This window comes from Microcebus murinus, chromosome 26 (genome assembly GCF_040939455.1).
Source record: "Microcebus murinus isolate Inina chromosome 26, M.murinus_Inina_mat1.0, whole genome shotgun sequence".
Classification (NCBI taxonomy): domain Eukaryota; kingdom Metazoa; phylum Chordata; class Mammalia; order Primates; family Cheirogaleidae; genus Microcebus; species Microcebus murinus.
Genome location: NC_134129.1, coordinates 13,565,620 through 13,581,629, shown reverse-complemented (window position 1 = coordinate 13,581,629; position 16,010 = coordinate 13,565,620). Strand labels below are relative to the sequence as shown.

At 37.7% G+C, this 16,010-nt stretch overlaps 1 protein-coding gene across 1 annotated transcript in view; it reads left to right on the top strand.

Moving 5' to 3' along the window:
* POLR2B (RNA polymerase II subunit B) overlaps positions 1-16,010 on the top strand; it is a 34,314-nt gene that overhangs the window by 5,123 nt on the left and 13,181 nt on the right. The window contains exons 3-14 of the mRNA XM_075997854.1: positions 1,178-1,328; positions 2,205-2,317; positions 2,453-2,672; positions 3,678-3,836; positions 4,621-4,785; positions 8,720-8,916; positions 9,082-9,201; positions 10,357-10,543; positions 11,342-11,485; positions 12,006-12,145; positions 12,246-12,357; positions 14,480-14,634. Of these exons, the coding sequence (XP_075853969.1) occupies positions 1,178-1,328; positions 2,205-2,317; positions 2,453-2,672; positions 3,678-3,836; positions 4,621-4,785; positions 8,720-8,916; positions 9,082-9,201; positions 10,357-10,543; positions 11,342-11,485; positions 12,006-12,145; positions 12,246-12,357; positions 14,480-14,634 (1,863 nt within the window). The remainder of the gene's footprint in view (positions 1-1,177; positions 1,329-2,204; positions 2,318-2,452; positions 2,673-3,677; positions 3,837-4,620; positions 4,786-8,719; positions 8,917-9,081; positions 9,202-10,356; positions 10,544-11,341; positions 11,486-12,005; positions 12,146-12,245; positions 12,358-14,479; positions 14,635-16,010) is intronic.

Sequence of the window (16,010 nt, the reverse complement as noted above, 5' to 3'; positions counted from 1 at the left end):
GCTTTGTTGTCCAGGCCAGAGTGCAGTGGTGTGATCCTAACTTACTCCAGTCCGTAACTGCTGGGCTCCAGCGATGTTCCTGCCTCAGCCTCCCAAGTATGCATGCCACCACAGCTGACTAATTTTTGAAATTTTTTTGCAGAGTTGGGATCTTGCTATGTTGCCCAGGCTGGTCTCAAACTTGCAGCCTCAAGTGAACCTCTTGCCTCAGCCTCCCAAAGTGCTAGGGTTACAGATGTGAGCCACTGTGCCTGGCCACTATTTGATTTCTGTATCTAAACTACTGGTTCTGATCTCTCACCCATGCTCCATTTTTATTACCAGTCATTTGCTGAGTATTTTTATTTAAATGGCTTAATCTCATCTCACTCCTAATGTAATCGAAATAGAACTAATGATCTTTGACCTATAATTGACATTCTCATACATTCCCTATTTTAGTCATTGATATCACTATCATCCTTTTTATTGAAATTAAAGTTCTTTTTGTTATCATTATTTATTTTTTTGGCGGGGGGGAGACAAGAGTCTCGCTCTGTTGCCTGGGCTAGAGAGCAGTGGTGTCAGCCTAGCTCACAGCAACCTCAAACTCCTGGGCTCACCCCATCCTCCTATCTCAGCCTCCCAAGTAGCTGGGACTACAGGCATGTGCCACCATGCCTAGCTGATTTTTTCTGTATATTTTTAGTTGTCCAGATAATTTCTTTCTATTTTTAGTAGAGACAGGATCTCATTCTTGCTCAGGCTGATCTCAGACTCCTGACCTCAAGTGATCCTCCCGCCTTGGCCTCCCAGAGTGCTAGAATTCCAGGCGTGAGCCACCATGCCTGGCCTCTTTTTGTTATCTTTAATTATCCATTTTCTTTAATTTTCTCTCCTGATACTTTAAAAAAAAAATATTTCAAAGAGATTGAATGAAATTTGTCTATAAAAGGACATTTGTAAACCAGGGTTTCCTTATAGTTCCTATGTTATGCTTTAAATATTTTACCCATGAGTATAAATTCTACAAAGAAAATGCTCTTGGCCTCACTACTTTTTAAGATACCTCGTGGTATCTTTTTCAGTGGTTGGTATTTAATGAGTATTTGTCGAATTGAATTACAATGAAAATGGGGAAATACGCTAGACAACATCTCTGAGCTGTAACTGATGATGAACTCAAATATTTTTCCAGTTCCTATTTTGACGAGAAGGGCTTGGTCAGACAACAGTTGGATTCTTTTGATGAGTTTATTCAGATGTCTGTTCAAAGAATTGTGGAAGATGCTCCACCTATAGACCTACAAGCTGAAGCTCAGCACGCGAGTGGGGAAGTTGAAGAACCGGTAAGATGGTTATTCTTTTGAAGTTGCATAGGTAAAAGAAGAGTATTGCTTTGAAATTTCAGCCTTTTTCTCATCTGGCTTAAAGGTTAAAAAAAAAAAGTCAGTAGGAGCTTTTAGCAATGTACTCATAGCCCCTTCAGTCAGCTCCTGATTTCTTCTTACTGATGGAGAAATGGATTTTTGCAAGTAACCCAAAACCCTAATTCTTACTCAGATAATAGGAATTGAATAGTTGGGAAGAGAGGTCTCAAATATGAACACCTAAGAGAAGTGAGCCAGAAATAGTCGTACTGCTTTAGATTTCCCCACTTTTTTCTTTCACAGTGTAAGAATCATGAAAGAAAAAGTGCTTGAAGGACTTTTTTTTTTTCTGAGACAGAGTCTCACTTTGTTGCCCAGGCTAGAGTGAGTGCCGTGGTGATCCTCCTGAGTAGCTGGGACTACAGGCATGCGCCACCATGCCCGGCTAATTTTTTCTATATATTTCTAGTTGGCCAATTAATTTCTTCCTATTTTTAGTAGAGACGGGGTCTTGCTCTTGCTCAGGCTGGTCTTGAACTCCTGACCTGGAGGGATCCGCCTGCCTCGGCCTCCCAGAGTTAAATGTTTGATATAAACACAGAGCACATGAATGTACAGTCTTTATTTACTTGTGGCATATTAAGCTTCTTTTTGTCTTCTGCCCTAAGAAAGTGATTAGGTAAAAAACTTGATACTCTGAGCAGTGTGGATGTTGACTTTAGAAAGTTCCCATATCAGGAAAATGGGTTGATTTTGCCAGTTCGTAGAGCTTCTTTTATTAAAATATTAATGGGATCATTAAAACTTTTATGGAAAAGATTATTTACCCTTTTCATGTTTTTTGTTTAATTTCAGCCAAGATATTTGCTGAAGTTTGAACAAATTTATCTCTCCAAGCCTACCCATTGGGAAAGAGATGGTGCTCCTTCGCCAATGATGCCAAATGAAGCCAGATTAAGAAATCTCACGTAAGAATTTTTTCCTTGTCAGCAGTTGATATTGAAACAGAATTCAGAAAATGTCATTTTAACCAGTTGAGAATTTATGTTTGAGCAGATACCCAACTAGTATTGCTTAACTGTGATCTGCTTTTATTTTCAAAGGTATTCTGCTCCACTTTATGTTGATATAACAAAAACAGTCATTAAAGAAGGTGAAGAACAACTTCAGACTCAGCATCAGAAAACTTTTATAGGAAAAATTCCAATTATGTTGCGGTCAACTTACTGCCTATTGAATGGCTTAACAGATCGTGATCTTTGCGAGTTAAATGAATGTCCTTTGGATCCTGGTGGCTATTTCATTATTAATGGATCAGAAAAGGTATAGTAACATTACTTAAAAAAAAAGTCACAAAACCAGCCAGCCATGGTGGCTCCAACTTGTAATCCCAGCTCTTTGGGAGGCCAAGGTGGGAGGATCACTTGAGGCCAGGAGTTCGAGACTAGCCTGGGCAACATAGCAAGATCCCTTTGCTACCAAAAATAAAAAAAATTAGCCAAGCTTGGTGGCATGCATATGTGGTCTTAGCTAGTCAAGAGTCTGAGGCAGGAGGATCACTTGAGCCCAGGAATTTGAGGTTACAGTGAACTATTATTAGGCCACTGCACTCTAGCCTGGGAAACAGAGCAAGACCCTGTCTCTTAAAAATATTTATAGGCCGGGCACAGTGGCTTACGCCTGTAATCCTAGCACTCTGGGAGGCCGAGTTGGGTGGATTGCTCGAGGTCAGGAGTTCAAAACCAGCCTGAGCAAGAGCGAGACCCCGTCTCTACTATAAATAGAAAGAAATTAATTGGCCAACTAATATATATAGAAAAAATTAGCCGGGCATGATGGTGCATGCCTGTAGTCCCAGCTACTCGGGAGGCTGAGGCAGAAGGATTGCTTTAGCCCAGGAGTTGGAGGTTGCTGTGAGCTAGGCTGATGCCACGGCACTCACTCTAGCCTGGGCAACAAAGCAAGACTCTGTCTCAAAAAAAAAATTTACAAATGATTGCTAAAATTTAAATTATTAAAGTTGAAATTAAAAAGCAGATTTTCATGCAAGATATCATAGAAGTGGCAGTTGAATCATTTTTAGTGCATAACAGCTAAACTTATATAAACCAAAGCTTTATTTAGCTATAAATAAAATGCACTAAAAATTTGGTTGTTGGATCTTATATATTTCTATGAAGCATTTTGCAAAATGGAGTTTGGAAAATTCGAGAATTAATGTTTCAGTGAACCTATGTAATTAGATTAAATTAGGATATAGATTTATTCTTCTTTCTGCTTCATAACGTTTTTGGTTTTATGGCTATAAGTTTCTTATTGTGCTTATAGGTTCTGATTGCTCAAGAGAAAATGGCAACAAACACCGTTTATGTTTTTGCCAAGAAGGACTCTAAATATGCCTACACAGGAGAGTGTAGATCATGTCTGGAGAATTCTTCCCGACCCACCAGTACTATATGGGTTAGCATGCTGGCCCGAGGAGGTCAGGTATGGACTGGGATATGGTGTTTTGGGGTTTATTCCTTTGTGCCTTGTGTTATAATTTATCAGACTGCATGCTTAGTGCAAGAACGCTTTCTGGAGCACATAACTGGTGTTAAATGTTAGACATTTGAAGCAGAGAAATATGATTTAAACTGAGAAATCAGGTATGCCAGTATAGATCAGTAAGTTTTACTTTGTTTCTGTATATGTGTACAATTAAAGAGGAAGAAATGGGAGAAAAGAAGTTATGTAAAAGAAGCTGTTCATTAATTTTGAATCTTTCAAAGGAGATACTTCATAGTCCAGCTGTGGTTTAGTACTTATTTTTCAGTCTGTGCTTAGCTTTTTTCCATATTTGTCTATTCATATTCTTTTTTTTTTTACTCCTCACCTAATTACTTATTCCAGAGTTGTTTTTCTTTTTCTCCCAGGGGCTGGGTGGGGAGGGGAGGGTGAGGAATCAGTATTCATATTCTTTTATGGCCAAAAGTTATTTTGAAACACAGTATTGGGTAATTCTGAGAGAATCTTGGCAGGCAGATAGAAGAGAATGGAAGTTCTCTCAGCTCTAAAAGACCAACCTGTCTGTAAAATTAGTAAACCTCTTTAAGTGGTTTTAAAAAACAGCCATAGGAAGTTCCTTGGCGTATGGGAGACATACTTTTTTTGAATATATATATTTTTGAAATATGTACAATGAACATATATACTAAATGGGTTTCTTGATGTTTTGATATTGCTGTGAACTTTTGTATATTCAGGTTCTAATGATACTTTATTTTTCTAGGGTGCAAAAAAGAGTGCTATTGGTCAGCGCATTGTGGCAACTCTTCCATATATCAAGCAAGAAGTTCCCATCATTATTGTTTTCAGAGCATTAGGTTTTGTGTCTGACAGGGATATTTTAGAACATATTATTTATGATTTTGAAGATCCAGAGATGATGGAAATGGTAAGGTGAAAGCAAAACATAATTCACAGTGTTGAGACTTGCTGATTGTTGCTAACCTTAAAATATAGTAGAAAGCTGCTCTGAAGAGCAATTTAAGTGTCAAAATTCTCATGCCATTTACTGTCTAGTGAAAGCTTTGAGCGCTACCCAGGCCTTTCCCCTGACAGTTCTGTGTAAAATAGACATGAAAACTAGAGACAGCCAGAGTTCAATGACAGCAGCAAGAAGAATAAGTAGCAAAGAAAATGATAAAAGCACACCAGCCTAGTGCAATTTAGTAAAAAGGGAAAATGCGGAGTTGATATCTATTTTTAAGACAACTTTGTTTTTTTTTTTTTTTTTTGAGACAGAGTCTCACTTTGTTGCCCAGGCTAGAGTGAGTGCCATGGCATCAGCCTAGCTCACAGCAACCTCAAACTCCTGGGCTCAAGCAATCCTTCTGCCTCAGCCTCCCGAGTAGCTGGGACTACAGGCATGCACCACCATGCTCGGCTAATTTTATATATATATATATTAGTTGGCCAATTAATTTCTTTCTATTTTTTTTATAGTAGAGACAAGGTCTCGCTCAGGCTGGTTTTGAACTCCTGACTTTGAGCAATCCGCCCGCCTCGGCCTCCCAGAGTGCTAGGATTACAAGCGTGAGCCACCGCGCCCGGCCAGAGACAACTTTTTATTTTGAAATAATTTTGAACTTAAAAGCTGTCAGAATAGTACAGAGAACTCTTGTATAATCTTCACCCCGATTGACTAGTTGTTAATTTTGCCACATTTGCTTTATCATTCTTTCTTTCTGTAGATACACATTATTATTATTATTTGTTTTGGACCATTTGAAAGCCAGTTACAGGTATCATGCCCCTAACTCCTAAATATTTTAGTATTTATTTCCTAAGAACCAGGACATGCACTTACATAATCATAGTATAATTATTAAAATTTTAAAAATTAACTATGTATAATACTATTAATGTAAAAAGATTTTACTCAGATTTTTGTCATTTATTCCAATAATGCCCTTAATAGCATTTTTTCTAGTTGAGAATTCAATTCAGAATCATGCATTACATTTTTAAAATGTCTTTTTAAATCTTTCCTCAGCCTTTCTTTGTCTTTCAAAGCATTAAAATTTTTAGAGTGGATAGGCCATTCATTTTGTAGAATTTCCATCAATTTGGGTTTTTCAGATAGTTCCTCATAATTAGATTCAATTTTTGCATGTTTTTTTTTTGGCAGGAGAAATACAGAAGTAATAGTGTGCTTTCCGGGGCATCTGATCAAGAGCCACATGATGTCCTTTTGTCCCATTATTAATAATGTTAACTTTGATCACAGTGGTTTCTGTTAGGTACACTGTAAAGTTACTATTTTTGTAGGAAACTTTTGTGGGAAGGTTTTTTGAGTCTAGTTAAATATTCATTTCTTCATCAGTTTTTTTCATTGATGATCCTTGTCTGAATAGTATATATTCTTTGTTGCCCTAAGTTGTCCATAGTTTTTAATACTATAGAGCAGGGGTCCTCAAACTTTTTAAACAGGGGGCCAGTTCACTGTGCCTCAGACCGTTGGAGGGCTGGACAATAGTTAAAAAAAACTGAACAAATTCCTATGCACACTGCACATACCTTATTTTGAAGTAAAAAAACAAATGGGCAAAAGCACCCACATGTGGCCCGCAGGCTATAGTTTGAGGATACTTGCTATAGAGAAATAAGGTAAAATGCAGGCTAAACGTTTGTCTCAAAGTTAGAGAGAGTTAGTTATTAGAGTTTTTTTTTTTTTTTTTTTTTTTAAAAAAAACACAGGGTCTTGCTCTGTTGCCCAGGTTGGAGTGTAGTGCCTTGATTGTAGCTCACTTTAACCTTGAATTTCTGGGCTCCAGTCACCCTCCTGCCTCAGACTCCTTGGAATACAGGTACATGCCACCAAACCCAGCTAATTTTTAAATTTGTTGTAGAGATGGTATCTTGCTATGTTGCCCAGGCTGGTCTCGAGCTCTTGGCCTCAAGTGAGCCTCCCCTACTTAGCCTCTCAAAGTGCTAGGATTACAGACATGAGCCACCATACCCAGCAGTTATTAAAGGATTTATTGGTGTGGTTGCATGAGAAAAATGGGTTCTTGTTAGATTTCACTTTCAGCTTTTACCAGTAGTCATATGCCTTTTTATTATTTTTTAACACTTAAAAATTTAATTTGTAAAAGAAAAGATAATGTATGTTGTCTTTTATTTAAAAGGTATCCTAAATGATTCAAACTGAATTCAGATTGTATACAATCTGGAATTTTCTTAGTAAAGTGAAAGACTTGATTTAGTTTGTGTATATTGTCTTTTGCACAAATACTGTTTGTTTTTTCAGCATTTATGAAGCTTAGACCAATTTTTACAAATCCATGAGTCAAGCATTCACTTTACGAAAGTATTTTATTGTTTTTTCTAAAAGTCTATTATTCGGCCGGGCGCTGTGGCTCACGCCTGTAATCCTAGCTCTTGGGAGGCCGAGGCGGGCGGATTGCTCAAGGTCAGGAGTTCAAAACCAGCCTGAGCAAGAGCGAGACCCTGTCTCTACTATAAATAGAAAGAAATTAATTGGCCAACTGATATATATATATAAAATTAGCCGGGCATGGTGGCGCATGCCTGTAGTCCCAGCTACTCGGGAGGCTGAGGCAGAAGGATCACTCAAGCCCAGGAGTTTGAGGTTGCTGTGAGCTAGGCTGACGCCACGGCACTCACTCTAGCCTGGACAACAAAGCGAGACTCTGTCTCAAAAAAAAAAAAAAAGTCTATTATTATTGTTATTCCTTTTTCCCAATCTATATTAACATTAGCAATATAGTTTTGTAACAACCATGGTAGTTTTCTTTAAAAAGATCACTTTAATCTGCTGTGCTTTCTGTGGCCTCACTTTGACTGGTTTACGTGGCCTTTTTTAGATCTTAGTTCCATGACTGGGATTTGGATGTTTAAACTTGTGGATCAGTTATTTAAAAAAAAGACATAGGAAGTTGAAGGCAAGAAAGGCATTTTGGTATATGTGATAGGATTAAAGGGAACTTACAGAGTCTACAGTTACCCTCATTTCTCATATTCATCATCATATATAATTAGAAATTTAGAATGGTAGAACTTAAAAATTATTTTATGTAACCCTGTTGTAGATGAGGAAACTGATTACAAGGCTGCTCACAGATAGAGGCAGGTATGGAATGCAGGTGTCTAACAATATGCTTTTAAAATAGTTTCCCTGTTCGAGGTACAGTGAGCTATGATCGGGCCACTGCACTCCAGCCTGGGCAGCAAAGTGAGACCCTGTCTCAATATAAAAAACAAATGAATAAATTAAATAGTCTACTTTACAAAATATTGAGTGGTTTTATTTATAGATTAAAAATTTCCTAATACCGGCCGAGCATGGTGGCTCACGCCTGTAATCCTAGCACTCTGGGAGGCCGAGGGGGGTGGATTGTTTGAGCTCAGGAGTTCGAGACCAGCCTGAGCAAGAGTGAGACGCCTGTCTACTAAAAAAATAGAAATTAGCTGAACAACTAAAACCATATATATGTATATATACACACACACACACACACACACACACACACACGTAAAAATTAGCTGAGCGTCGTGGCACATGCCTGTAGCCCCAGCTATTCAGGAGGCTGAGGCAGGAGGATCACTTGAGCCCAGGAGTTTGAGGTTGCTGTGAGCTAGGCTGACGCCACGGCACTCTAGCCTAGGTGACAGAGTGAGACTCTTGTCTCAAAAAAAAAAAAAATTTCTTAATACCAAAACTGAAACTCCTTGACTTTCTAAAAATATTCATATATTTGATTAAGTTCATAGGGATACTTGGCATGTTGTAAATTAGATGATAGATAACTCATTTTAAGGTGAAAATATGAGTTTGAATAACTTCTATTTCAATTATTTGATAGGTTAAACCTTCTCTTGATGAAGCTTTTGTCATCCAAGAACAGAACGTTGCACTAAATTTCATTGGTTCAAGAGGGGCAAAGCCTGGTGTTACTAAAGAGAAAAGAATTAAATATGCAAAGGAAGTCTTACAAAAAGAAATGCTCCCTCATGTTGGTGTCAGTGATTTTTGTGAGACCAAAAAAGCCTATTTCTTGGGGTACGTTAAATTTCATATTAAGTTCTTTGCTAAGATATAGTTGAGGTAGAGTTTTTTCTTAAAGCTAAAAATGTCAAAAATGATGCTTTTAATACACAAATTAAGGGGAAAATGGCCAAAAACTATTTTTTCTTCCATATCTTTTAATTTTTTTTTTTTCCTTAGGTATATGGTTCATAGGTTACTTCTAGCAGCTTTGGGTAGAAGAGAACTGGATGACAGAGATCACTATGGAAACAAAAGATTGGATCTTGCTGGGCCGCTGCTTGCATTCTTATTTAGAGGGTAAGGAATTAAAAAATAAATGAAATCATTAAGGAGGTTTCTTTTTTTTTTTTTGAGACAGAGTTTTGCTTTGTAGCTTGGGATAGATAGAGTTCTATGGCATCAGCCTAGCTCATAGCAGGCTCCAACTCTTGGGCTCAAGTGATCCCCCCACCTCAGCCTTCCGAGTAGTTGGGACTACAGGTGTGCAGCACCAAGCCCAGCTAATTTTTTCTATTTTTAGTAGAGACGGGGGTCTCACTCTTGCTCAGACTGGTCTCGAACTCCTGACCTGAACTGATCCTCCTGCGTTGGCCTCCCAGGCTGCTAGGATTACAGGCGTGAGCCACTGCGCCTGGCTGAGATTTCACTTTAGATTGGTCATTGCACACAGAGGGACTGAACTGTCTCGTACTTATATTGGTACTTAAAAAGTTAGCTATGTTCTCTTTGTTGTTTGCCCAGATTTAGTTCTAGTTCATGTCTGGGAAAGTCACGTTTATGAGGACAATTTATTACTTGTTTATATATTTTTTTTGGTCTGGTAGTTTTATGAGATGTTTGAGAAAGCTGAATATTGCCTTGATTTTCCTGAATGCTAATATTGGAATTCTTTTTTTTTTTCTTTTTCTTGTTTTGCTAACATTTACAAAGCACATGTGGAATTCAAGAATTAGTCCTACTTTTGTATTTTATAAACACACAAAACCTAGAGGCAAATATATAAAAATATCAGCAGTGATTATTATAGGATTTGGGTTATGTGTGCTTTATATTTTATTCTTGATGTTTTTATATTTTCCATATTAAACTTGTTACACTTTTATAATTAGAAAAAAGTTACTTGTAAAAACAAATTATGTAGATAATAGAAAAAGGCTAATAGTAGCAGCATTTTGCACATAGTTTAGTGTGTTGTAGATTAGTGTTTTTCAAACTTTTTTGTTATTGCCCCACTGAAGAGCCTCTTTTGACATTTTTTCCTAATCACTCCCCCTGCCACGTATTTTCATGTACTGTATGTGTATATTTGTGCTTTATATGTAAAAACAATAAAACTTTTCACTGTGCCTGAACCATTTTGCCCCTTTCCCGAAATTTTTGCAATATTACCTCTGTTGAGAATGCATGTTGTAAACCCCCACATGTGTAAATCAATACCATTTTATTTGGCAGTATGTTTAAGAATTTGCTTAAAGAAGTGCGGATCTATGCACAGAAGTTTATTGATCGAGGAAAGGATTTTAACTTGGAATTGGCAATCAAAACAAGGATTATATCTGATGGCCTAAAATACTCTTTAGCTACTGGAAACTGGGGTGACCAAAAGAAAGCTCATCAAGCCAGAGCTGGAGTATCTCAGGTAAGGATGTCAACTTCAACTATGACTACAGGTTTGATAGGAAAAATGTTACAAGACTAGTAGATTCTTTTATTTATTAAACGTAAATTATTTTGCTGCTTTTTCTTGGTCAAATGTTAAATAATGGGGCCTTTTGAATTATGAAAATGAAATTTTTCTTAAATTAGCTATTAGCATTACTAAGAGAGGCAAAGGTTTTTGGCTTGCAGTTTAGAAACTCAAGATAATTAATAAATTAAAGTAGGTGTTTGGGAGCTGAGACGGTCCATGTTAGTGAAATTTTTATGTCTTAAAACCTCCCGATTAGGCCAGGCGCAGTGGCTCACGCCTGTAATCCTAGCACTCTGGGAGGCCGAGGCAGGCAGATTGCTCAAGGTCAGGAGCTCGAGACCAGCCTGAGCAAGAGCGAGACCCCGTCTCTACCAAAAATAGAAAAAATTATCCAGGCATGGTAGTGCATGCCTGTAGTCCTAGCTACTCGGGAGGCTGAGGCAGAGGATTGATTGCTTGAGCCCAGGAGATTGAGGTTCCTGTGAGCTAGGCAGATGCCACGGCATTCTAGTCCGGGCAACAGAGTGAGACTCTGTCTCAAAAAACAAACAAACAAAAAAACCCTCCCTATTAGAAGCTAACCCAGAGAAGAATGGGCTTCCCCTCCATTGTTGGAAAATATAATCCTTCTAACACTGATTTCTGTATGTTGGTCTGTTGCATATAAACTGACTGCAGTAGCTACTCTCAGATGGAGTAATGGGGAAAAGCTTTTTAAAAAGTGTCTCACGGGCATTTTTTTCCTAGGTATTAAATCGCCTGACTTTTGCATCTACTCTTTCTCATCTGCGTCGTTTAAATTCTCCTATTGGTAGAGATGGCAAACTAGCAAAACCAAGACAATTGCATAATACACTATGGGGAATGGTGTGTCCTGCTGAGACCCCAGAGGTAATGCATTAGAATTTATGTTCAGGGGAAGAAAAAACATAGTGGGCATTGTGGTGTGTATCTGTAGTCCCAGCTACTTGGGAGACTGAGGTGGGAGGATTGCTTGAGCCCAGGAGTTCCAGGCCAGCCAGGGCAGCATAGTGGGACTCTGTCTCTTAAAAAAATTTAAAAAAATATTGGGGGATGGACATGCTTGAAGCTCTTACTCGAGGGGGGAAGGGGGCATGGGCAATATATGTAACCTTAACACTTGTACCCCCATAATATGCTAAAAAAAAATTAAAAAATAAAAATAATTTATGTTCAGGACAAAAGGTTAGTAATTATGTAAGGCATAATTACTTTTAGAAGTAGGTTTTTATTTAATGATGCAGTGTGATTTGGAACTAAGATATTATTTGTAATTCTGTTCTTAGAGAAAGAGTAAACCTTGAAATCTAGTCGAAGGAAAAATATTTATGGAAAAGAATTTTGGTAAGTGTGTAAAATCAGTATGAATGATACTTGCTTTATTCCTTAGGGCCATGCTGTAGGACTTGTGAAGAACCTAGCCCTGATGGCTTATATTTCAGTTGGATCTCAACCGTCTCCAATTCTGGAATTTTTAGAAGAATGGAGTATGGAAAATTTAGAAGAAATTTCTCCTGCAGCTATTGCTGAGTATGTATATATGAGTTTTCTTTTTAAACTAATGTTAATCTTTAGTTATAGTTTAGTATAGAATTGCTAAGTGCAAAATACTTTTGGTTTTTCATTTTAGTGCAACCAAGATTTTTGTTAATGGCTGCTGGGTTGGAATACATAAAGATCCTGAACAACTTATGAACACCCTAAGGAAATTGCGGCGTCAGATGGACATCATTGTGTCTGAAGTAAGAGTCTTTAATTAGCTAAGAGGGCATGTTCTGTGGGTTTTCTAAACAGGCCATGAGACTGGTGAAAGTTACCTTTGCTCTGGAATCTTTCTTTGAACTATATTCTCTTAAACTTTAAAAAAAATTTTTTTAAATTTATTTTTTCAGTAGACACTGGATCTTGCTCTTGCTCAAGCTGGTCTCGAACTCCTGAGCTCAGGAAGCAATCCTTCTACCTCGGCCTCCTAGAGTGCTAGGATTACTGGCATGAGCCACCATGCCAGGCCCTATATTCCCTTGAATTTTAAAGTGTATTGTCAGAAGTCTAGGTGATGTTTTAAGCTGAATTTAATTGTGAGTGATTGCTTGCTTTAATCTCCAGATACATGCTCCTAAAAATTTTGACATGTCCTTTTAAATTATTAAATTATATTTTAGAACTCAAATGATTTTTTTTTTTTTTTTGAGACAGAGTCTCACTTTGTTGTCCAGGCTAGAGTGAGTGCCGTGGCGTCAGCCTAGCTCACAGCAACCTCACACTCCTGGGCTCGAGCGATCCTTCTGCCTCAGCCTCCCGAGTAGCTGGGACTACAGGCATGCGCCACCATGCCCGGCTAATTTTTTATATATATATCAGTTGGCCAATTAATTTCTTTCTATTTATAGTAGAGACGGGTCTCGCTCTTGCTCAGGCTGGTTTCGAATTCCTGACCTTGAGTGATCCTCCCGCCTCGGCCTCCCAGAGTGCTAGGATTACAGGCGTGAGCCACCACGCCCAGCCTCAAATGATATTTTAAAGTAAAAGAATTCTCTTGGGAATTGTTTTTATAAAGCTGCGAATATTTAAAGAGGGAATAATTATCTCTGATTTATCTTTTGTCTGAATCCAATGATTCCTTCATAAAATGTGATATACCTCTAATAGATTCTCTTATATTTTGGTGGAGAAGTGAAGTGCTTTGGGATTAGGATGGATTTTTAAAAAATTTTTTAACACATAATTTGAGCTTTATTATGCCCCAAGTAGGGAATTGATGGATTTTTTAAAAAAATTTTTAACATATAATTTGAGCTTTATTATGTTTCCAAATAGAGAATTAGTATATGTTCGAGGAATACACATCTAAATTACTGCATTCAAAACATTATAATTTCAACATATTATCAATATAAAAATTGTTAATGAGCTATTTTACATTTTTTTTGGTACTATCTTTCAAATATGTTGTGTAATTTATACTTAGAGTGGACCTCTCAGTTCAGAATGGCCACATTTCAAGTGCTCAGTAGTCACTTGTGGACAGTAGCTACTATATTGGATGGTTAGACTATAAGCCATTTATCTGATAGATGAGCTCAGGAGGTCATGCTTATGACTGGGAAACTATGGTCTAGGCAAAGCCATTTCGGGCTGGTTATTGGAAGGCGACAGGATGTAGTACATGTAATTAGCAAAGAGCCAAAATAAGAAATTACCATACAGCCGGGCATGGTGGCTCACGCCTGTAATCTTAGCATTCTGGGAGGCTGAGGCGGGAGGATCGCTCAAGGTCAGGAATTCGAAACCAGCCTGAGCAAGACGCTGACTCTACTAAAAATAGAAAGAAATTAATTTGCCAACTAAAAATATATAGAAAAATTATCTGGGCATAGTGGCACATGCCTGTAGTCCCAGCTACGTGGAGGCTGAGGCAGGAGGATCACTTGAGCCCAGTAGTTTGAGGTTGCTGTGAGCTAGGCGCTGATGCCATGGCACTCTAGCCCGGGCAACAGAGTGAGACTCTGTCTCAAAAAAAAAAAAGAAATTATCATACACTGGTGTTTGTGGTATGGGAAAATACATTCTTCATTTTACATAAACTTGCATGACATTATTACCAGATGTTGTTTTTCAGTTCTATAATTATCAATTTTTTTCTTTATGAAATTTTAAATTATACCTGTTTTTTAACATATTGAAAAAGGGTAAATTAAGATATCTCCATTTTATTTGATAATTAGTTGCTCCAGAAATTTAGTAGGGATTTTATTATATTTTTTCCCACTTTCCTCCCTTTAAGTTTTATTGTATTTTTAGCTGAGCCTTAATGGTACAGAGAAAATAAAAGTTCATGAAACTGTTTTATCTTTTCATGTATAGGTTTCTATGATCAGAGATATTCGAGAGAGGGAGATTCGTATTTATACAGATGCAGGCCGTATTTGTAGACCACTTCTCATTGTGGAAAAACAAAAGCTACTTCTAAAGAAGAGACATATTGACCAATTGAAAGAGAGAGAATATAACAACTACAGGTAAAAACATGTAATGAGAAAAATGTGTGCATTTAAAAAAATGAGGTAGACTTTACATATGATAAAACTAAGCATTTTTTAAAAGTATATATTTAGTAGTTTGTAGTGTAGTCACAAGGTGTGCAACCATCACAACTATCTAATTCCAGAATATTTTTATTGCCCTAAAAAGAAACCCTGTACCATTTGTTTTTTTTTTTTTTTTTTTTTTGAGACAGAGTCTCACTTTGTTGCCCAGGCTAGAATGAGTGCCATGGTGTTAGCCTAGCTCACAGCAACCTCAAACTCCTGGGCTCAAGCGATCCTCCTGCCTCAGCCTCCCGAGTAGCTGGGACTACAGGCATTCGCCACCATTCCCAGCTAATTTTTCCTATATATATTAGTTGGCCAATTAATTTCTTTCTATTTATAGTAGAGACGGGGTCTCACTCTTGCTCAGGCTGGTTTCGAACTCCGGACCTCGAGCAATCCGCCCGCCTCAGCCTCCCAGAGTGCTAGGATTACAGGCGTGAGCCACTGGTGCCCGGCCGTCATTTGTTTTTCTTAATGTTTACTCTCAAACAAGGGTCTTGTAGGATTTTGTTTAAGCATAAAAGTCTTTGTGAAGTATTAAATCTAATAATGAGAAATAGCCCATATAATGTAAACATAATATATTGCATATAACAAATAATATGTAACACAATTATATGAATAATATAAGAAATTTAATAAAAAGATGAAGTGCTTTAAAAATTTTAGTAATTTATCAGTATATATATTCTGATAATAAAAATTTCAAACAATATGTATAATAAAAAATGTAAAAGACATCCAATTTATACTCTTCTTTTTTTTTTTTTTTTTGAGACAGAGTCTTGCTTTGTTGCCCAGGCTAGAGTGAGTGCCATGGCATCAGCCTAGCTCACAGCAACCTCAAACTCCTGGGCTCGAGCAATCCTGCTGCCTCAGCCTCCCGAGTAGCTGGGACTACAGGCGTGTGCCACCATGCCCAGCTAATTTTTTCTATATATATATTAGTTGGCCAATTAATTTCTTTCTATTTATAGTACAGACGGAGTCTCGCTCTTGCTCAGGCTGGTTTCGAACTCCTGACCTTGAGTGATCCTCCTGCCTCGGCCTCCCAGAGTGCTAGGATTACAGGCGTGAGCCACCGTGCCCTGCCACTCTTCTTTTTTATATTTTTCATTGCTACTCAACTTTTTATTTTCCCTGAAATTAATAATTTCGTAACAGTTATAATTTTTATTTCTTTATTTTATTTTTTTTATTTCAGCATATTATAGGGGTACAAATGTTTAGGGTACGTGTGTTGCTTTTCCACCCCCACCCCACCCACCCACCCCCCTGCTGGAGTCAGAGCTTCAAGCGTGTCC